Source organism: Oryctolagus cuniculus, chromosome 12 (genome assembly GCF_964237555.1).
Source record: "Oryctolagus cuniculus chromosome 12, mOryCun1.1, whole genome shotgun sequence".
Lineage (NCBI taxonomy): Eukaryota > Metazoa > Chordata > Mammalia > Lagomorpha > Leporidae > Oryctolagus > Oryctolagus cuniculus.
The window spans coordinates 74,121,767-74,144,886 of record NC_091443.1 but is presented as its reverse complement, the minus strand read 5'-3'; the positions used below and the strand labels follow the sequence as shown (position 1 = coordinate 74,144,886).

At 49.9% G+C, this 23,120-nt stretch overlaps 1 protein-coding gene across 1 annotated transcript in view; it reads right to left on the bottom strand.

Annotated features, from left to right (window-relative positions):
- Nucleotides 1-12,795: 12,795 nt before the first annotated feature.
- Nucleotides 12,796-23,120, bottom strand: part of GLDN (gliomedin) — a 57,693-nt gene continuing 47,368 nt past the window's right edge. Inside the window, exons 6-10 of the mRNA XM_002717725.5 lie at nucleotides 21,946-22,074; nucleotides 20,086-20,169; nucleotides 19,869-19,994; nucleotides 17,386-17,536; nucleotides 12,796-14,594 (exon numbers count right to left, since the gene is read on the bottom strand). Of these exons, the coding sequence (XP_002717771.3) occupies nucleotides 14,117-14,594; nucleotides 17,386-17,536; nucleotides 19,869-19,994; nucleotides 20,086-20,169; nucleotides 21,946-22,074 (968 nt within the window). The 3' untranslated portion in view covers nucleotides 12,796-14,116. The remainder of the gene's footprint in view (nucleotides 14,595-17,385; nucleotides 17,537-19,868; nucleotides 19,995-20,085; nucleotides 20,170-21,945; nucleotides 22,075-23,120) is intronic.

The window sequence follows — 23,120 nt, the reverse complement described above, 5'->3', positions numbered from 1 at the left end:
GTCTCTTCAACAAATGGTGCTGGGGAAACTGGATTTCCATGTGCAGAAGAATGAAGCAGGACACCTACCTTACACCTTACGTAACAATCCACTCAACATGGATTAAAAATCTATATCTATGACCTGACACCATCAAATGATTAAAGAACATTGGGAAAACCCTGCAAGACATTGTCACAGGCAAAGAATTCTTGAAAAAGACCCCAGAGGCACAGGCAGTCAAAGCCAAAATTTCAATTTGATATAATCCCATTTCTTAAAGTTTCTTCAAGGCAAAAGAAGCAGGAAAGTCAAGAGGCAACAGGCAGAACAGGAGAAATTATTTGCAAACTATGCAACTGATAAAGGATTAATAACCAGAGTCTACAAAGAGGTCAAGAAACAACAAAACAAACAACCCAGTTAAGAGATGGGCAAAGGACTTAAACAGACATTTTTCAAAAGAGGAAATCCAAATGGACAACAGACACAGGAAAAAATGTTCAGGATCCTTACCATCAGGGAAATGCAAATCAAAAACCTCATTATGGTTAGAATGGCTTTTATAGAGAAATCAACCAATAACAAATGCTGGCAAGGATGTTGGGGAAAATGTATCCTAATCCACTGTTGGTGGGAATGCAAACTGATGAAAGCACTATGGATGACACTATGGCAATATCTCAGAAATCTGAATATAGCCCTTCCATATGACACAGCCATCCCACTCCTCATAATTTACCCAAGGGAAATGACATCAGGAAATAAGAGTTATCTACACCTCCATGTTTATTGCAGCTCAAACCGCAACAGCTAAGACATGAAATCAACCTAAATGCCCAACAGAAGATTGGATAAAGAAATTATGGGAAATATACTCTATGGAATACTACACAGCAGTAAAAAAAAAAAAATCAAATTCGGTCATTTGTAACAAAATGGAGGAATCTGGAAACCATCATACTTAGTGAAATAAGCCAGTCCCAAAGGGACAACTATCTTATGTTCTCCCTGATCTGTGACAACTAATAGAGCACCTAAAAGGTAACCTGTAGAAGTGAAATTGACACTATGAGAAGTAATGACTTGCAGCCCTTGTCTTGACTGTTGAGGAATAGTTTATTATTTTCTTTTTATACTTTACCATTGGTCGAATTCTTTACTTAACACAGAATTATTCATAGGTTTATAAGTTCAGTTGAAAATAGATCCCAGTGAAAAATAAGAGTGGGAATAAGAAGGAGGAACTGTACAGTTTGGCACACATTCCCGTGGACTTACCCTTAATGGTAAAGCTAAAACCTTTACATGGGACTCCAAATCACATTAAGCTGGGTGGTACTAATGCCATCTTATGTGTTAAAGTGATCATATTAGGTGTGTAAATGATCATATAGATAAGACTAAGTGTCAAAGGGATCACATAAAGAAGACCAAGTATCTGGTAATAACAACAGATAGAATTAAAAAGGAGATAATGTTCCAACATGGGAAGCAGGCCACATAGAGGACGCATAGAATGACAGATGCGCTATACAGCACTATGACCTCAGAATCAGCCTGTAAGACATCCAGGTCTGGCTGAAAATACCATTGAGAGCATTCCAGGTATGGAAAGCCAAGACACTGTGGCAAAAAATATTCTGCATGAAGGATCTCTGGGAGTAAGACCCCAGTGGAAAAAAGTGGCCATCAAAGAAGGAAGTACTTTTCTCTGAAGGGAGGAGATAAATTCCACTTTGTGTATGGCCTTGTCTAAATACTGATGGAGATTGTGGATTCAAAAGGTCTCCATAGCATAGGCAGCTCATGTCAAGAGCCTCGAGTGATCACTGATGTCATACATAAGAGTGTTAATTGTTAAATTAACAACAGGAGTCACTGTGTACTTACTTCCCATGCAGGACTTCTGTCCTCAATGAATTGTATTATGAGAATTAACTGTAAAATTTGTCCTCAAACAGTTTGAGTTGGGGTGTGTGTGTGTGTGTGTGCAAATTTCTGAAATCTTTACTTAGTATAGAGTTGGTCTTTTGTGTACAAAGTTAATTGAAAATGAATCTTAGTGGAGAATGGTACTGGGAAGGGAAGAGAGAGGAGGAGGTGGGGTGGGAGTGTGGATGGGAGGGCAGATATGGTGAGAAGAATCACTGTATTCCTAAAGTTATACATATAAAATTTGTATTCCTTAAAAAATTAATTAAAAAATCATTCACATGATCATGTGAGATTTAAATATCCCATGAATATAAGTTTGACTCAACATACAAAAACCTACAAAGTTAAAACACCACATTAACAGAATGAACAACACACCACACGATCATCTCAACAAATGCAGAAAAGGGCTTGACAAAATGTAACATCCTTTCCTGCTGAACACTATGAGCAATTGGGTGTAGGAGGAATGGCCTCAACACAATAACCGTCGCATGACAAGCTCACGGTTAATATCATACTGAAGCTAAAGTAATCAAAAGCCTTCCCTCAAAGATAAGGAAAAAGACAATGACACCCACTCCCACTATTTATATTCAAAATAGTACTCGAAGTTCTAGCTAGAGCAATTAGGCAAGAGAAAATAAGGGCATCCAAATTGGAAAGGAAGAAATTAAATAGTCCTTATTTGCAGATGATGCAATTATATATATATATATATATATATGTATACACACACACAAAACCCTGAAGAGTTCACCAAAAAATTATTAGAATGAAACAATGCAATAAGGTTGCAGGATGAAAAATCAATATATAAAAAGTAGCATTTTTAACAAAAATATTTTTAAAAATCCTATTTACCATAAATAAAAAATACTTAGGAATAATTTTAAGCAAAGAGCTAAAAGATCTGTACACTGAAAAAAATGGAATAAAACAGATGACAGTATCTCTCCCATGTCCATGAATTTAGAGAATGTTGTTAAATGTCCATCCTACCTAATGTGATCTATAAAAAATGCAACCTTTTTCAAAATTTCAGTGGCAACTTCCACAAAAATAGAGATAAGCCCTCTTAAGATATGTATGTAACCACAAAAGACTCCAAATAATCAAAGAAATGTTAAGTTAAAAAAGAAAGCTGGAGACATCACTGTACTTGGCTACAAAATACTGTACACAGTTACAGTAATCGAAACAGCATGATACTTGCATAAAACCAGGCAACATAGAACATCAGGATGAACAGAGAGCCCCCGAATAAATCTTTACATTTAGTCAACTGATTTTCAACAAATGAGCCAAGAACACACATGGGCAAAGTACAAGCTCTCCAATAAATGGTTGGGAAAATTGGGTATCCAAATGTAGGAGGAAAAAATTAAAAATTTTTTCTCACACCATATACAAAAATAAACCCAAAATGGACTAGAGACACGATTATGAGACCAAAGGTTGTAAAACAGCTAGAGGAAAACATAGGGGGAAATCTCTGTGACCTGGACTGGATGATGTTTTATTATATGATCCCCAAAGCACAGGCAACTAAAATGCAAACAAATCAAACTACATCAAACTGAAGGGCTTCTGTACGGCAAGTGAAATCATCAACAGGGTGAGGAGACAACTACGGACCAGGAGAAAATACAGGCAAACTATACCTCTGGTAAGAGATTACTATGCGAATACTTAAACCTCACACAATTCACTAGCAAGAAAACACATGATTAAAAAATGGGCAGGGAATGCTTACATTGTTTATCACCCACATCCCGTATCAGAAAGCCCGGGGTCGGGGGGAGACTGAGTCCCACCTCTGCTTCCAACCCAACTTCCTGCTGATGTGCCTGCAAGACTGCCGACGGCCCAAGCAGTTGGATTCCTGCCATCCATATGGGAGGCCTGGATTGAGTTCCCGGCTCCTGGCTTTGCATTGGTCTAACCCTGACTTTTGGAGACATTTGGGGAGTGAACCAGTAGATGGACAATCTGTCTCTCCCTCCCTGACTTTCAAATATCTTTTTTAAAGATTTTATTTATTTATTTGAGAGGTAGAGTTACAGACAGTGAGAGGGAGAGACAGAGAGAAAGGTCTTCCTTCTGTTGGTTCACTCCCTAGATGGCCGCAATGGCTGGTGCAGCATTGATCCGAAGCCAGGAGCCAGGAGCTGGGAGCCAGGAGCCGGGAGCCAGGAAGCCAGGAGCCAGGAGCCAGGTGCCTCCTCCTGGTCTCCCATGCAGGTGCAGGGCCCAAGGACCTGGGCCATCCTCTACTGCTTTCTCAGGCCACAGCAGAGAACTGGACTGGAAGAGGGGCAGCTGGGACTAGAACCGGCACCCATATGGGATGTCAGCACTGCAGGTGGAGGATTAACCTACTGCACCATGGAGCTGGCCCCCAAATATTTTTTAAAAAGAAAAAAATTAAAATGGGCAAAGAATCTGAAAAGACATTTCTCAAAAGAAGACCTATAAATGGCTATTAGGTCTATGAAAAAATACTCAGCACCCTTCATCATCAGCAAAATGCAAGCTAAAAACCAGAGAGCTCACGCCTGTTAGCAGAAAGATAAACTTTGGTGGGCACATAGAGAATGAGGAAGTTTTGCCCACTCTTGGGGAGAAACTAACTTAGTACAGCCACAAAGGAAAATTTTATGGAAGTTCCTAAAAATATTAAAAATGGACCTACTTTATGGTTTAGAAATCCCAGTACTGGGTATTTATCCAAAGGAAATGACATTAAAAAAACAAAAAACAAAACAAAACCAAAAAACAAAAACCTCGTCATTTAAGACAACATGGATAAACCCGAAGAACACACTGTTAAATAAGCCAGGCACAGAGAAATACAAAGTGATTCCCCTTTTATGGGAGACCCGAGCAAGCTGAACTCATAAAAAGCAGAGTAAAATGGCGGTTACCAAGAGCTGCAGGGTGTGTGAGGGCAAGATGGAAAAAGTTTTGGTCAGATGGAAAAAGTTCAAGAGACTAGTTAACCACAGCACATAGACTGACTTCAGAAAGTTCATGGAAAATGTGCATTGTGAAAAAACTGTGCCTAAATATCAAAATGTTTGCGTCAAAAATAAACTTTTTTTTTTTGTAGTTTTTTAAAGATTTTATTTGAGAGGTAGAGCTACAGACAGAGAGGCAGAGACAGAGAAAGTTCTTCCGTCTGCTGCTTCACTCCTCTCCAAATGCCTGCAACAGCCAGGGCTGGGCCAGGCTGAAGCCCAGAGCCAGGAACTCCACGCAGTCCCACACAGTCAGCAGGAACCCAAGTGCCCAGGTCATCATCTGCCACCCACCAGGCACACCAGCAGGAAGCTGGATTGGAAGCGTGGAGTAGCCGCGATTTGAACTTGGTGGACACTTCAATATGGGGCAGGCATCCCAAGTGGTGGTGCATTGATTTAAAAGTCAGAATTACAAAGAAAGAGGGAGAGACACACAGAGAGAAACCTGGTTCACTCCCCAGATGACTGAAATGGCCAGGGCTAAGCCAGGAGCTTCATGTGGGTCTCCTACATGGGTGCAGGGGCCCAAGCACTTGGGCTGTCTTCTGTTGCCTTCCCAGGTGCATTAGCTGGGAGCTGGATTGGAAATGGATCAGCTGGGACACAAACCAGCATCCATATGAGACGTCAGCATCATAGGTGGCGGGTTGTTACATGCTAGGCCACAACACCAACCTTTTTTTTTTTTTTTTTTTTTTTTTTAAGGTTAATTTGAAAGGTAGAGTAAGAGAGAGAGCAGGAGAGACACAGATCTTCCATCTTCTGGTTGATTCCCCAAATGAGTAAAACAACTCTGGGTCAGGCCGAATCCAGGAGCCAGAAATTCCACCCAGGTCTCCCTCGTGGGTGGCAGGGGCCCAGGTACTTGAGCCCTGCTTTCCCATGTGCCTTAGCAGGGAGCTGGATCAGCAACCAGGATTGAATCAGCAGTATGTTTTTGTATGATGTAGAAGCTAAGAATGCCTTTTTCATTTTTTAAATGGTTAAAAGAAAAACATTTGGTGACACAAAAATTTTCTAGGATTCAGTTTTCAGTGTCCTTAAATAAAGATTTTTGGAATTGAGCCACGCCCATTCCTTTACAAATTGTCTACGGCTGGTCTCAAGGACAACAGCAGAGTTGCGTGGCTCTAACAGTCCGAGGTGTTTACACCCGTTCTCTTACACAGAGTCTGCCAACAAACTTAATTTAGGGGCTGTTGTTGTGGTGCAGCGGTTACGCCTCCCCTACCTGTGACACCAGCAGCCCATCTGAGCGCTGGTTAAAATCCTGGCTGCTCCCTTTCTGATCCAGCTCCCAGCTAACGCTCCTGGGAAGGCAACAGAAGACAGCCCAAGTGCCTGGGTCCCTGGCACCCACGTGGGAGACCTGGCTGGAGTTTCAGGCGTCGTCCAACCATGGCCATTGCACTCCCCGTCATTAGGGGATTGAACCAGCGGATGGAAGACCTCTCTCTCCTGCTTCTCTGTGTAACTCTGCTTTTCTAATAAACAATAAATCATTCTTTAAAAAAACCTTAATTTATCCCATCCTGAATTTCCCCATTCTTTCCAGCGCTCATGATCTCCACACAAACCACGGCCGGGTGGCAGCCAACCATCTAGTTGGCTCGAGTCCGGGCCCCACTTCCCTGTCCAGGTAAAATTTGGCTTGGGGATCCTATATTTTACATGGTAGCCTCACCACAGCTGGCCTTGCCCCGGAGGCACAGCGTGGGCTGGGAGTCATTAAGGAGCGCCCTTGGCTCAGCACCTGTGGGAGAGGCGCCCCCTGCAGGAAGGGCAAGGGGCAGTCAGTCTGCAGGGCTGGCTCCCTGGCTGAACCCTGGGGAACCCCGGCACTAGCAGGGCCATTCCCAGCAGTGCCAAGCTCGGCCAAGATGTGGGCCTTTGGGCTCACACATTCAGAGTCCCTGTGTTAGGGGCCACGTCCTCAGGTTTCCTGCAGGGACTCACAGCTGAGGGCACTCCCAGGACCAGGATCCAAAGGTTTTTCCTGAAGCAGGATCCAAGCAGTGAGTGCAGCAGAGTCTGCTACATTTGTGGAGAGGAGGTAACGATCAAGTCATGAGAATGATAGTGGGCATCTAGGATTAAATGACAGGACACTGACAAACTGCCTAGAACAGATCACGGTGTCTGCCTAGAACAGATCATGGCGTATGGATGGGGTGCATCAAATGTGTCAAGTGGTAGCTACTTCAACGTTCCTAAGACTTTGGTCCAGGGAGGGCCATCCCTGCAGGCAGGGGTTTTCACAGCAAAGCATCGCCAAAGGTGACGGTGGGTATTACTGAGTGACACACACAGCTCTTTTTGAAAGGGTGTTTTCACAAAAATATTCAAAGTGAATGATTCCCATATTCAGTTAAACAACCAGACCCTTCTTTTGAAGTGGCCGACAATCGGGAAACCAGGAAAGTCTCCTCCGACACTGGCACTTCAGCTGCAAGGCAGGTGGCGGCTCAGCCTCTCTGTCTCGCCTTCTCGGGAGCCAGTGTTATGGCAGGTCCCGGCCGGAGCTGGCCTTTCGGCGAATCGCGCCCAGTGATTGAGGATGTGGCCTCTCGGCAAACAAGTCTGGGACAAGACAACGCCCCATCGGCAGAGACAAGAATCAGATTTTAGAGGTGGCGTAACCATTTCATTAAAACCTAACTCAGCTGTTAGGAGGGATCAGAGGGAAAAACGGAGATGGGAGATTAATGTCTGTCGCTCCCCCTCTTCGTGGAGGAACGACACTAAACCCTGCCTAGGTTTCCTATCCGAGTCACGGCACCATTATGTCACTCCCCCTCTTCGTGGAGGAACGACACAAGACCCTGCGCTGTTCTTTCGTCTGCTCGGCCCTCCCCGGGTTTGCTGCTGGTTCTTCCCGGGTTGGCTACCGTCCCTCCACCTCGGTGGAAGGGCGGTTCCCCCTGCCACTTTCCCCGCTTCCGCGGGGGAGCGGCACACCGCCGGCCGGCTCTCTCGGGGGCTGCACAGGTGTTCCTTCAGATAGATGTTCCTGGTGCATGTTGTCTCTCCTCCTTTATAGTCCTCTTCCACCAATCCTAACTCTGCTACCCACACGCCGAGTACGCTGCTCTCCTCCAATCAGGAGCAGGAGCAGCTCCTGCAGGTCATCACTCAAGTTGGCGAGAGGCAGCTGCGTAGAAGTTGTTACTCCCTTCTCAGTGCCATATTGTGGGAGAGCAGATGCATAGAATAAGTCTTAATTCCAGTAACAGTCTAGTCCGAGTTGCTCCCCACAAATGTCACTGTTATTTTAAATAATACTGTAAATGGCTGTAAGATGAGCTATCTTTTTTTTTTTAAAAAAAGATTCATTTGAAATGCAGAGAGAGAGATGGGGAGAGACAGAAAGAGAGAGAGAGAGAGAGGGAGAGAGAGATCTTCTATGTGCTGGTTCACTCCCCAGATGCGCTCAACAGCTGCTAGGCCAGGTCGAAGCCAGGAGCCAGGAACCCCACGTCTTTCACATGGGTGGCAGAAACCCAAGTAAACTTGAGCAGGAGCCTGGATCAGAAGCATGGATTGGCCAGGACTGAGCTCGCCTGTGGGATGGGGCCAGCAAGTGCCTTAACCTGTTGTTCCCCAACACCCGCCCTGCCGTCAGTCATTTTACAATCCCATGCAGCTGGGTGTCTGGTCTAGCGGTTACCTTGCTGGTGGAGATGCCACACCCCGCACCAGAGTGCCTCTGGCTCCCCACTCCAGCTTCCTGCTAATGCAGACCCTGGGAGGTGATGGTGCCGGCTGGAGTCATTGGGTTCCTGCTACCCGTGTGGGACACCTGGACTGAGTTCCCAGCTCTCTGGCTTTGGTCTAGCCCAGCCCTAGCCATCACTGGCATTTAGGGAGCAATCAGCGGGTGAGAATTCTCTCTTTCTCCCTATCACCCTCAACTCTAAAAAAAAAAAAAAAAAAAAAGATCGCGTGCGGGATCTGACTAGCCCACTTAAAGGAGAAAGACTACTCTTTTGGGACTTCGCTTTCTCTCTCTCTCTCCTTTTTTTTTTTTTTTTTTTTTTTTTTTTTTTTTTTTTTTTACAGGCAGAGTGGATAATGAGAGAGGGACAGAGAGAAAGGTCTTCCTTTTTGCCGTTGGTTCACCCTCCAATGGCCACTGCGGCCAGTGCGCTGTGGCCGGCGCACTGCGCTGATCTGAAGCCAGCAGCCAGGTGCTTCTCCTGGTCTCCCATGGGGTGCAGGGCCCAAGCACCTGGGCCATCCTCCACTGCACTCCCTGGCCATAGCAGAGAGCTGGCCTGGAAGAGGGGCAACCGGGACAGAATCTGGCGCCCCGACCGGGACTAGAACCTGGTGTGCCGGTGCCGCAAGGTGGAGGATTAGCCTAGTGAGCGCCGGCCTCTCATTTTTTTGCTGTAATATTTCAATGACAGAAGTCAGCAGCAGTGCATCGTTGAGTGGCCCAGCGACAGAGATACTTGAGGGGAGGTTATAAAGCAGCTCTGGAGGCCAAGGAGGCAGGATCTTGAACTTTGTTCTTTGGAGGAAATTTTGTTTTATGTTTGCTGTACGGTGAAGAGACTTCGGTGAGGTCCTGGAGCTCCTCACTGACTGAACGGAGCAGCACGCGGGAACTCCTGACATGGAGTCCCTGAGCTGTGCTACAGCGGGGATGGACCACCCCAAGGACAGCTCAGGGGCAGGCGTCGTGCACTGAGGCGCAGCGGGGCCACCCCAGGAGAGCCAGTTCACGTCCTGCTAGGGGGCTGGGGAGGCACTGGACAATGGCCCAAGTACTTGGTCTCCTGTCACCTGTGTGGGAGACTTGGCTCCTGGCTCCCCCCGGTCCAGACCTTGCCATCGTGACCATCTGGGGAGTGAACCAGCAGAAGTGAGAACTTTGTCTCTCTCTCTCTGTTGCTTTACTTTTCAAATAAATCAAATAAATCTTTTTTTAAAAGCAACAATTCCAGTCTGTGGGGAATTGTCTGATTTCCAGAGCACTTCTCACAGAGGCACTAGCTCAGGTAAGTAATCCCACCCTCCACACTTCGCAGATGGAAAGCGGCTTGGAGGGTCGCAGAGACTTGCCCAAAGCCACACAAATCCAGGACTGAACATTTATCTCTTTATTTGTAGTCCCGAATATGAAGTTCTCAGTGGCTTTGCCTCTGCTGGCAAATTCGCAAGTCTTCTCTTTCTTTATATCTGTGTGGTCCCGTTCTAGTTACTGGATTTTCCATTTTTCACGTTTTCTTAGAGAAAAACACCTTGTCGGTATCAGTGGTTTCTCAGGGTGCAGAAGGGGCCGGCAGAGGGTGAGCATCTCCACAGAGAGTGACCAGGATTTTATGTTCTACCACAGTATTGCTTAGGGGGTGAGGCCTTTTCCTTTTTACTGTTGCAGATAAATTAACAGAAGAGAAAAAGAACCGAACACTTGTTTCAGCATGGGATTGGCTCAGCAGTTCTTTTAATGGAGTATAGTCAAATGAATGACAACCCCAGAGGCATTCACTGCTAGTCATTTCTCATTCAGAATCTGGGGCACCGGTCAGAAATCGGGGCTCTTGACGGGAAACACAAGGTCACAGCAGCTGGATGAGAACAGGCACGCATCACTCCCTCCTCCTGGCCACGGTTGACAGCACGCAGCCATGGCCCCTAAGTGCTCTGTGCGGCTGGAACGCGAGCTTTCAAAAACCACCGTCTCCTTTGACTTCTCATTTTGCGACTTTGAAACTAAGAATACTGCGAAGCCCAGAAGCCCTCTCATTTTAAAACTTTCACCCCAGAACTCTCTCTCTGCCAGGACACCTGTGCGAGCGACACACTGAGAACAGAGCCCCCTGGCGGCTCCAGAGGGACACTGTCTCAGCTCAAAAGAAGGCGCTTTGGTGGAGGCTCCGGTCTGGTTTGAGGTGGGGAGGATGGTACTACTCACTTTTCAGCAGAATTAGAGATCTAGTTTGAGTGTGACAGCAGAAGTGCAGATATTTGAAAGTGCTTTAAAGCAACTGTGGTTATAAGCAAGAGTTAAAACTACTAAAAAGCTCTCATGACTTAAAAACATTCTATTCTACCCCGGTCTCCCATGTGGGTAGCAGGGACCCAAACACTTGAACCATCATCTGCCGCCTCCCCAGGCACATCAGCAGAAAGGTGGAGCAGCCAGGACTCAAACTGGTGCTCCGATATGGGAGACTGGTGTCGCAGGCGGTGGCTTAACCTGCGGCAACACAACACCAGACCCTCAACACTGGGACTTCTAAAGTATTCTCTAGAAGAAATATATGCCAATTCAATAACTAACCTCTTTTAGTTGCTACCATATTGTATACATTACTAATACTATTACTAAGATTATACTCATATCCAGGTCACCTGTGTGCAGAAACAGCCACACACATACTCACATTAATCAACACTAGTATTCCTTAGACACACTGATCCTGATCCTGAATGTGAGATTCTTTGACTTTGTTACAAAACATGAATCTGCAGAGAGGGCTTTTTTTTTTTTTTTATTTGACAGAGTTAGACAGTGAGAGAGAGACAGAGACAGAGAGAAAGGTCTTCCTTCCATTGGTTCACCCCCTAAATGGTCGCTTCCTCCTGGTCTCCCATGCGGGTGCAGGGGCCTAAGCACTTGGGCCATCCTCCACTGCCCTCCTGGGCCACAGCAGAGAGCTGGACTGGAAGAGGAGCAACTGGGATTAGAACCTGGTGTCCATATGGGATGCCAGCGCCACAGGTGGAGGATTAACCTACTGAGCCACAGTGCTGGCCCCAGGGATTTTCATTTTAAAGATTTATTTATTTATTTGAAAGTTAGAGTTACACAGAGAGAGGAGAGGCAGAGAGAGAGAGAGGTCTTCCATCTGATGGTTCACTCCCCAATTGGTCACAATGGCTGGAGCTGCGCCAATCCGAAGCCAGGAGCCAGGAGCTTCTTCTGGGTCTCCCAAGGACTTGGGCCATCTTTCACTGCTTTCCCAGGCCATAGCAGGGAGCTGGATCGGAAGTGGAGCAGCCAGGACTTGAACTGGCACCCATGTGGGATGCCGGCACTTCAGGCCAGGGTGTTAACCCTCTGTACCACAGTGCCGGCCTTGAAAGGGCTTTTTTAAAAAGCTATGATGACACAATGCAACCAAGTAATTAAAAGTGAGGGGAGGGGTTAGTTTCAAATATCCATTATCTTAAAACACAACAACAAATAAGTTGCTAACAGCTGCTCAGGTATCTTCGGAGAGTGGGGGAGACTGAAACCATTAGATCTGTTCTTCCCTGAAGTTGGAAAACACTTCTGTTAATACGGTAGAAAGCGATGACTCAAGGCCACTGAAAACGAATCTGGGTCCAGACAGTTTCAGGACACCCACAGGCTGGGGCAAGTTGCTGACAGAGCTTTATGTAAGCACTGTTCTAGTTCCCGTGCCTGGCTGCAGCGCCCAGGGCCTTTTCCCAACGTCCTCTCTACTCCCAGTGGCCCTGCAGGGCACTCGGCGCAGGGTGCACAAAGAACTGAGCCGGCAGAAAATGTGCGTGTGTGTACGGGCACTTAGGAGCCGGTTCACCTGCAGTCTCACCTGCCCTCCAAGGACCCTAGATCACCACCTTTAAAATTAGCTATAGCAAAGAGCAGCTCACTCAGGACTTCACACAGGGCCCCTGCATTTTGTGCTGTTCTTAGCCTTCCCCTCTGCCTAAACCCCAGACCATGGCAATGACCACTTCTCAGTCTGGAACAAAATGAAACAAGCTGATAGTAGATGTTTTAGGCTTTGTGGGCCCACCCAGCCTCTGCTGCACCTGCTCCTGTCCACTACTACAGAGCAACAGTGACTGTCTATGATACATGAACAAATGAAGGGGACTGTTTTAATAAAGCTTTATTTACAAGAACATGTGAAGAACTGGCTTCTGGCCAGTTTTCCCACCCCCGATCTAGATAAACTCACAAATGGTACCTCTCTTCCAAAGATTGTAGAGTGTCACAGTTCCGGCCGGACACAGTCCATTCCCATAGCATGTAGTCCAGCAGTCCCCTGCTGTCCGGTCCGAAACCACAGACAATGCCGACCCCTATATAGGCCATGGTTTCTTCCTACATATACCTATGATAACGTTAAATTTGTAAATGATGCAGAGCCGGAAATTAACAACAATAACTAATACCTAAGGAGAACTGTAACCATATGCTGTAATAAAGGTTACGTGAATGTGGCCTCTCTCACTCCGCGTGTCACTCTGAATATCTTAATCCCTCCTTGTACTGGATGTATTCTTGGACTATGCTAACTGTGGGAACTGAAACCATGGCTAAGGCAGGGGCAGGGGGGCCCCTTTACTCTGGATCTGTGGCTGTGGTAGAAGAAGCCAGACTCATTGTCTCTTTCCGTTGACCCCACTCTTTCTTCTTCACCCCTTCCCTCCAATCTGTCGGATTTCCATCAGTAAACCCTTTCCCTTAAAAAAAAGGAGCAGCAGCAGCCGGAGCGCCCTGGAGACCCACTGCTGCAAGTCAGCCTGATGGGAAATGGATAGAAACCCGGAAGGGCCGATGCTGTCTCACTGAGAAGCCTGGGCATGTAGCTGCTCTTGGCTTTTGCTGATTGGGGAGCTGCAATCAAGGGCAGAGGGTCGGGTCACTCTGAGGCAGCAGGTGCAATGTGGAGAAAAGTAATAAATTATGGACGGCATGGTGCCTTCGAAGCCATAAAGGCTCAGCGCATTTTCTCACAGCACTGCAGAATTCACTGTTGAAGCAACAGGGCTATGATCTTACAGGTAAATTTACTTAGCACCCGGCTACAAAAAAACAGAAAACGGGTCTATAAAAACTGTGAGAGTAGCGGTAACCAAAACCCACAGCATTTCTTGTAGGTAGAGAAAACTGTGCCCATTTTCTTGGTCACCTGCTGAATAGTACCAATGGGGAAACCAAGGCCCAAGGAAGGGGCGGCAACCTGGCCAACTCATACACGGAGGAAGCTCCAGGGCCATTGCAACTTCCAGCCTGATGCTACCCCACAGCGGGCACTAGGGTTTTGCAGGGGCGCGCTGACTACGGGAATGCACATGATGTGAGATTAAGCTCTAAGAACCCGGCTACCTTTAAAGACAGGTTTTCTGATGAGACAAAAATGGTCCCAGAAGACATGTGAGATCCAGTGAGGAGAAGAGAACGCAGCACATCACTGGCTGAATGGAGCCGCCAGGAACTGCACTGGGTACAGCAGCAGGTGGCCATCTTCCCAGGAGTACAGGTGCTGGTCTCTCATGTTGTAGGCTAACATGGCGAGAACGGACTGGGAAGTTCTGACATCGAAGTTGGCGTTGATCTGCTTCCCTCCTAACAGATCGAAGGCGAACGTTACCCTCGTGTCTTTGGTGTCTGTGACGTAGAGGATGCCATGGGCGATGAAGGCGTTGCCCGCCTTGGACTTGGGGTACGTGGTATTGATGTGCTGTGCCACGGAGAAGGTCCTCTCCTCCAGCTGTGCGACAAGGATGCTCGAGCCATCCACGCTCGACGCATAGATGATCCACAGCCCCTGTTCGTCCACAGCCAGGTTGAAGTACGTCTTGGAATTGGCAAAAAGGTATTTGCGGTCAAAATACAGGGCGTTCTCAAGTTTTAGCGTTTCCGATGTTTCTTTGCCAAAATCGAATCTGAAATGTGTTAAGGAGAAGAAGCAGACACGTGTCACGAGTTTTGTGGACACAGGTGGCTTATGGGGCTCCTCTAACTAAACCGAGCTAGCCGGTCTGGGGTGAGGCCAGGATTCTGCACTTCTAACAAGGCCTTGGTAATGCCTGGTGCACTGGCCCGCCCCCTGGGCTACCGGCAGCCAGGCTGTAAAGGTCAGTGCGTGACCAGCTTGTGCAGGGCGGGCAGCAGGGTGGTGGTAAAGAGAGCACTTCCCGCAGTCAGCATGAATTCACATGGAAGCCACCACTCACCAGCCCGAGCCCTGGGAAAACACCCCAACCTCACCAGCCCCCAGGTCACTGTTGCCCCCTGTGGCAGATGACCCAGCCCAATCCTTTTTTTTTTTTTTTTTTTTGTTAAGATTTTATTTGAGGTAGAGTTGCAAACAGAGGGTGGGAAAGAAATAGAGAAAGATCTTCCAACTGCTGGTTCACACCCCAAATGGCTGCAACGGCCAGAGCTGGGCTGATGCAAAGTCAGGAGCCAGGAGCTTCTTCCAGGTCTTCCCATGCAGGTGCAGGGGCCCAAGGATTTGGGCCATCTTCTACTGCTTTTCCAGGCCATAGCAGAGAGCTGGATCAGAAGAGGAGCAGCTGGAACTTGAACCCGTGCCCATATGGGGGTTAGTTCTTCATTCTGTGCTATGATTTTAAGGAAAATATCTCATCGCCCTCAAGATTCAGAAGAAAGTCATTGGTTCATGAGGGATGTACGGAAGTCAGGGCTTTGCCCGGGAAATGGGTGGACAGAATAAACAGTGCTGTGGGGTCCCAGGCCCTCCGCTCCTGGGGGCCGTGTGATGTGGCAGGTGGAAACTATAGATTGCATTCTTTAAAAAAAGGGAATTATGGCTCAAAATGTTACTAACTCTAGAAATGACAATTCAGGGATAATTCGGCTGAAGGAAAAAGAGAACCAGCAGAGGGCGCCATTGAGCAGCGCAAGAGGTGGGAACCGTGGGACTGTGGCTGAGCATCTGAGGGAACAAGCTCAGCTTTGATGCAGAAACCTCGCAGCAAGTTTGAGAAGGAGCTAGAGGGGAGGGGGTGCGTGGGGAGGTCCTGCCCCCCTCAGCACTCAGGCATTCTTCCTCTGGATGCCTGGGATTTACTCCTGCCATGTGGCCGGTCCCACCGGCCCCTGGCGGCTGCCCACTTCAGGAAGACTTCTCTCTCCCAGCAAGAGCAGGCTCCAGTTCAGATCTGCTCTCCCTCGGCTCCCAGCCTGTGGCCAGGCATAGAGCAGGGGCTGGGTACGGGTCTCCTAACTATGTCATCACAAGCTTTGCTTCGCTAGAGGACTCTCTCTCTCTGATTTATTTATTTGCTTGAAAGGCAGTTACAGAGATGCAGAGGGTGGGGGGGGAGTCTTCCATCTGCTGTTTCACTCCCCAGATGGCTGCAATGGCTGGAGCTGCTTCCTCCCGATCTCTCATGGGGTGCAGGGCCCAAGCACCTGGGCCATCCTCCACTGCCCTCCCGGGCCACAGCAGAGAGCTGGACTGGAAGAGGAGCAGCCGGGACTAGAACCGGTGCTCATATGGGATGCCGGCGCTGCAGGCGGAGGATTAACCAAGTGAGCCACGGCGCCGGCCCCGACACCCGCTCTTAAAGAGGCCAATCCTTATCCTGGGGCTCATCTACCCCAGAAATGCTACTCTTCCTCTGTGTAACAATAGCCCCTACAACATGGCAGGAATGTCATGGGAAAGAGGGTGGCTCGGGAGCTATGTCTTCTGTGTGGCAGGGGTGGTCACTTGTCCACTTCTGCTGGCACAAGTTCTGTCCAAATGGGTAGAGATGATGAGGGAGTTGGGTAGAGGGGAATGAAGTAAGGGAGGGGCACCCCCCTCTCCTCCCTCCCCGCCACGACTGATGCCTTTGTCTAACCTGGCCGATCTCACTGCACACCATACCAGGAAACCAACCCCATCTCAGCCTGAGCACTCAAACGCCACACTCAGGCAGCCTGGGCTTCACCGAGGGGAGGAGGGGCCCAGGGGTTCAGTGCCCCCTCCCTGTCACCGCCTCTGGTTTTGAACGATCAGGATCATGGCCTCCATAAGCCAGGGGTTCCTGTTCTACAGGGGGCAGAGCCAGGAGGACTCCGAGGCACTGGTCTGTCTCCTGTTTGAGTGGAGGACGGGGAGACCACGGAAGCTGTGTCTTGTGGCTAAGGCCACAGAGTGAGAGGGCGGAAGAGCTGGAACCAGGGACCAGGCACCCTGACTTCCGCGCACTGCTCCCTTGATCTGCCCACGGTGACTCAAGCTTGTTGTTTGTCCATGAGGACAAAACTCCTGTGGGGGACAGGAAGGCTCAGCTGCTGTCCTGGGCACAGCCTATCCAGGCGGCCCCTTGGAAATGCAGAGGGAGGGGGCACTGGTCTCGGGGCTCCCTCCAGATGACAGGGGAATCTGAAGGCAAAGCCACTTGACTTCCGGTTACAGTCCCTGGTCTGACAAGAAATTCTTCACACCCAAAGGTTTTCCAAACAAAACTGCCATCAGGGGAGCCACCCTCCCAAGAAAGCTGGGCCTGCCCATCTAAGTCCACTTGCCCTTGGCTCTGGCCTTCCCGGGCCACAGGTCAGCTTGGGGAACATGCAGACGACAGATAAGGGATGCAAACGCAGTCCTGACTCCCAAGTAGCGCAGGAAAGCACCGCACGCATGCGCAGTGGATGCTGCCTGGGCCGCATGCCTCGCCGCCAGGGTGCACGGGGGAGGGGCTGTGGTCCCGAGCGACTCACCTCACGATGGTGTTGGAGCCCCCTTTGTGGTAGTAGAGAGAGTTGTTGTACACGGTGTGGCCGCAGCCGTGGAAATAGTAGGGCAGGTGGATGAACGTGCAGCTGCCGTTCAGGAGGGCGGCCTGGTCTTTGAACTCCTTCACTATGATGCCTGCGGGAGGGAAGCCAGCGAGAAGCTGCGGCCAACTTTCCAGCAACCACAGCTTGCCCAGGGTGCCCGGCTGCGGACAGTCGGGGCATTCAGGGGAAGGGGAGCTGAGACTGAGATGTTTCCCAGGGTCCCCTGTCGTGGGTGAAGAGTCCCAAACTCAAAGTCCAGCTCTCCCGGTGGCACCCGAAACTGTCCTTCAAATGCCATAGCCACAGGCTCGGTTCTGCTCCCCTGTAGAGAGTGATGCTCCTCCCCCATCTCTGCGGTGTATATGAAACGTCCTACCAGAGCAGCGCTGGAGCTCAGAGAGCGGTACCCCGAAAATGGCGTGCTTGCCCTGCTAAGCGCTTGGCCCTCAGGACACGCTTGTGTTGCTTCTGCCCCTGCAGGTGTAGGGAGACACTCCCTGGAATTCCCTTATCTGCCTCCAGACAGGACCGGGAGACGGAGCACGCAGCCGTCAGCCCCGCCCCGCGCCTCCTTATGTCTCAGGAAAGAAGACTGAGAAAGGCAACCCGCCGGGTGATAGCCTTTCCAAGGTCGCGTCCGTGTCCGTCCGCTGGGCTCATTCAAGTTCTAGAAAGAATCTCACACGCGAATCCCTGTCTGCTGGGCCATTCATTCCCCCCAGTAATCACTCACAACTCCTCAACAGCGTGAGCAACCTCTGTTCTCCCCAGAAAAGGGGTGCACACGCTCTGAACGGCGCTGGGCTGGGGGGACCACGCCCCTACCATTGCCCCCAGACCCGCTCAGCAGTCCATACGCCTCTTCTAGTGGATCCTTCCCCTTGTATCCCAGCGACCCTCTGAGGGCACAGGGGCAAGCTCCCTCCTCCCCCCAGCAGCAGAGGCCCACCCCAGGAAGAGCAGGAAGCTGGCGCTCGTGTGATCACCCAGGCCTCCCCCAGCTCTTCCTGCCTCTGTGGCAGCGGCTAATGCGCCAGTGTCACTACTCTTTCCTTTTTTCTTTTCTTACAGATGTATTTATTTGAAAGAAAGGGTTAGAGAGAGGCAGAGGCTGAGACACAGAGAGAGAGAAGTCTTCCACCGATGGTTCACTTCCCAGATGGCCTCAACCGCTGGAGCTGGGCTGATCTGAAGCCAGGAGCCAGGAGCCTCTTCTGGGTCTCCCATGGGTGCAGAGGCCCAAGGACTTGGGCCATCTTCTACTGCTTTCCCAGGCCACAGCAGAGAGCTGGATCAGAAGTGGAACAGCCGGGACTTGACCTGGTGCCCATATGGGATGCCGGCACTGCAGGTGGCAGCTTTACCTGCTATGCCAAGGCGCCGGCCCCTACTCTTTCCTTTTGAGCCCCCAAATCCTTCTGACTGGAAGTCAGGTGATTACTGTCAGCTGACATGCCAAACCTGTGGATCAAAGCAGCTGCTTCTCCAACCAATGGCTGGCCAGACGCCTCCTGGGATAAGGCTACTGTCGGCGCCGTGACCAACCCTGACCACAGATCTCTGGGACAGTGGGAGGGGTCAAGTGTAGAGGCAGGGTGATGGTAAGGTGGGTGGGATCTCCGTCCAACTGATAACTGAGAAAGATGACCAAGAGTACTCTCCTGGGAGGGGGCTGAACTTAGAGAAAGATGGGCAGTGCACCAAGAATTTATCTCCGGGGCCAGCATTGTGGCACAGCGGGCTCAGCTGCCACTTCCAACACTGGCATCCCATATAGGAATGCCACTTTGAGTGCCAGCTGCTCTGCTTTTGATCCAGCTCCCTGCTATGGCACCTGGGAATGTGGCAGATGATGGCTCAAGTGGGTGTGGCCTCCGCCACTCATGCCGGAGGCAAGAATGGAGTTCCTGGCTCCTGGCTTCAGCCTGACCCAGGACTATTTGGGGAGTGAGCCAGCAGATGGAAACTCCTCTCTCTCTCTCTCTCTCTCTCCCTCTCTCTCTCTCTCTCATTCGGTTGCTCTGCATTTCAAATAAAGCAATCAATCTTAAAAACACAAGGATTTATCTCTGACATTTCTTCCACATTGTGGTTTTGTGGTTTGGAAGGCATGCAGCCATCAAGCTCATCAAGCAGTTTCCTTCTGGGTACGTTGCCTAAAATTAGATAGGCTCCACTGTGGGTCCCCCAGCCGAGCCCCTGCGACCTGCGCTGCAGGGCTCGCCGTTAGCAAGTTCAAAAGGAGAAAGTTGTTTTTTTGGCCACTCACTTGTGCTTCCTGAAATAAGGAGCAATTTATTTTACCAATCAGCAGGGGTTTCAGGTACACAGACAGAAAACAAGCCTGAAGAGAGGTAACAGATTGAAAAACAAGCAAACCAGGAATATAACACAGATGCAGAGCCCGTGTCACGTGAAAGTACCTGAAAAGTGTTCAGTCACCCAGATGCGGCTGTCGTTCTTGTTTGCAGACTCTCGTATCCAAGTCCCAAAAGTCTCCTTGACCTTGAAGACTTGTGTTGGGTTCCCAATGGAGGTGATCGTGGATTCTGCCAGCCGAAGGGGAAGAGGAGGAGTGAGTCACGTGCCAACTCTGACTTTAAGGCACCCACTTTCAAAACAGGACGATTTCTTCTGTACCTGCTTTGGGGGAGTGATGCTCATTGACTTTCTCGTCAACTTTTCCAACCAAGGTGTCATCGTTGGGTATGGCACATGTCTCGCCTACAATGACAGCAGCGACATTACCCAGGGAAAATACAGCTGGCTCTGGGAGATTTGCATAATGTTATAACTGTTACTTCCCCCACCTCATCCAGACCTAGTCCCACGAACACCCCTTTGCAAGAAGCCCACAGAGTTTCTTGGTTGTTCGCTTTTCAACAAGCCTAAATTGAACTCTTCCAGTTTTGTTCCCTGCTTGGCAAGTTCTCAATAAACTTTCTATAACTGTAATTGCTAAGATACATTCCCAGTAGGATGGCAACGTCTTATTCCACTCTGTGCTGTCATAACCTAACATCATAGATTGAATACTTTATTTTTTTTGAAAATTGAATTTTACTTAGAGAGAAGCTCCCAATGGCTGCAATGGCTGGGGCTGGGCCAGGCTGAAGTGAGGAGCCAAGAACACATGTCCCATGTGGGTAGCAGGGACCCAAATACTTGCACCATCACCACTACTTCCGAGTGTCTGCACTAGCAGGAAGCTAGAATACGCAGCAGAGCCACGACTTGAATTCAAGCAGCCCAGTATGCGATGCAGCATCTTAAGCACTGGGCCAAATGCCTGCCAGACTGGGTGATTCATAACAGACAGCAATGTGTCTATCTGGTTCATGTTCCGGGGACTGTGAAGTTCAAGACCGAGTAGCTCCATCTGGTCAGGACCTTCTTGCTCTTTCTTAACACTGTAGTGGGCATTACATGGTGAGAGAAAACAGCTGGACTCCCTCACAGGGAGCCCATTCACGAGGACAGCACCCTTGGCACCAACTCAGCTAAACCTAATTGCTGGGTCCTAACCCACTTCTTAGAGGCCCTGCCTCTCAACACTCTTGCAGCTGGGGACTAAGTTTTCAACACGTGCCTTTTGGGCAATGCATTCAAACCCCAGCAGTCAGGAAAAGGGGTGCAGTGGCCTGAGCCAGGCTTTTCCAGTCCTCAGCAATCTGAGGGAGAGACAGGCTTGCGGGCAGCATCACCAGCACAGATGGCACTGTCATGGAGGGAGTGTCACTACCAGGGAAGCAGGTGGGAGGGATTGGGAGCCCACTTGGCCTGGCGATTTCTTGGGAGAGGCATCAGGAGAGGAATGATGGAGCCTCAGGACAGGAAGGAACAGGAAGGAACCCAGAGGCAGCCCGGCTCGGGGCTGTGGGAGGCCCCACACCACCATCTCCCACCTGTAGCTCCCCTGCTTGAAGACCTATGGGACACGGGGCCTCCACAGGGGCTGCACCTGTGCTAGCATCCCTCGCTCTTGGCTTGTTGATGTGCCCCTTATTGAGTGGGCTTCATGGGGACCTTGTGCGAACAGGTGTCTTGGGTGGCAGAAGCAAGGCAGCGGGAGGGGGAGGACGTGGCTAGAGGATGACAGGGGGTGCCTTGGCCTGGAGGGAGATACTGGTTGGGGGCAGGTTGGGGGCAGTCGGGGCTTCCTGGGGGAAGGCCAGGCCCACTGCCTCGACAAATCCCGCAGGGTCCATGTCACGCTGTGGGTGCTGGACAGACAGGCGGCCTCTCTGTTGTCACCAGGGATGCTCTCAGGATGGTCTGAAAGGGTTTCTTGATCAGCAAAATAAGGAGACTACCTGCCTGCCCCACCCTGTCATTGCTAAGCGTCTCCCAGGCTGAATGAGCATGCTGCAAGGGGCAGCACTCATCTGAACAAACCCTCCTCCCTCTGCTTTAGAAAACTGGTCCCAAGTCGTGGGGTGCAGACTCAGAGTTGGGGGTCATGTGGTGAAGAGGTGGGTTCGCCGGGCATGGGTTTGTGACCTGGGCACTGGCCGTTGAACAGGTTTGGCTGCCGAGGGCCTTTGGATCTTCTGCTTCCAGGGGGCCCTGGAGGCCCTGGGGGGCCTGGGGGCCCAGGTGGGCCGGCTGGGCCTGGGTCACCTTTGGCACCTGGAGAGAGGAAGCGAGAAAGAAAAAATGAAGAGCTATAAACAGAGATTGCGTTTCACCTGCAAGAAGTGAACTTGTGATCAGCTCCTGGGAGCCTCACCGAGCCTGGCCCCTCCCAGAGGAAGTGACCTCAGCACTTGTCTACACTGGGATAAGGACCAGGCACGTGCCAAGAACTGTGCCAAGTCTGACCAATCTCCCCATCATTCTTCCAAACCGCTCTGGGGGTGGGAGGAGGATCCCCTCCAGAAACCGAGTCTTAGCACGGTTCATCGATCTGCCCAGGGTCTCAGCCTGGGCAAGCGCTGGGACTCGGCTCCAGGTGTGCTCACTCCACGTGCATCCTCTCTTCATGGGCGCTTGTCCCTGAGTGCTCATTCGAATCATCTAAGAAGCTCTAATAACCTTCTAGGGCCTGTACCCCACCCCTGACCAACTGCATCAAGTGTTGGGGGAGGTGGAAGGGGCTGACCATTTGCACCTTTTAAAGACCAACATGTGGTCAGGGATGAGAAGGGTGGAAGAAAGCAGGAGCTCATGTCGTTTCGGGTTCCATTCAGCTCCATGACCTTGGGCAGGAAAATCAACCCCTCATAGAGAATCACGACCCTTGCCCTGAGAAAACCAATGAGGTCACTGCTACAAACACTTTGGCAGCTCCGCTCCCTACACACCGCAGGCAGACAGGCCTCTAACCGCAGGTGGCCAAGGAGGGAGCAGTGCTTGGCAAGGACCATTGTTCTGGAGCTTTCTTAAGGAGCACATTACTTGCCGGGCTCTGTTTTACTTCCTGTCCTGAGCTGAGAACGGCGAGCAGAGGTCTCTTTAGCTGCCTCTTCCCATTCAGCCTTTTCAGTCTGCCAGGAGTGGGCAGATGGGAGCCACCGGGGCTGAAGATGGCTCTCTGTCCACTTTGAAGGGGCAGAGATCTGTGCGCAGAGTGGATGTGGGCCAGCCCTCCTGCACCTCCTCTACTCCCCACAGGGGGCGCACTCTGCTCCGGCCTGGTTTCTTCAATTGGGATCCACTGGAGGATGGTTTGTCAT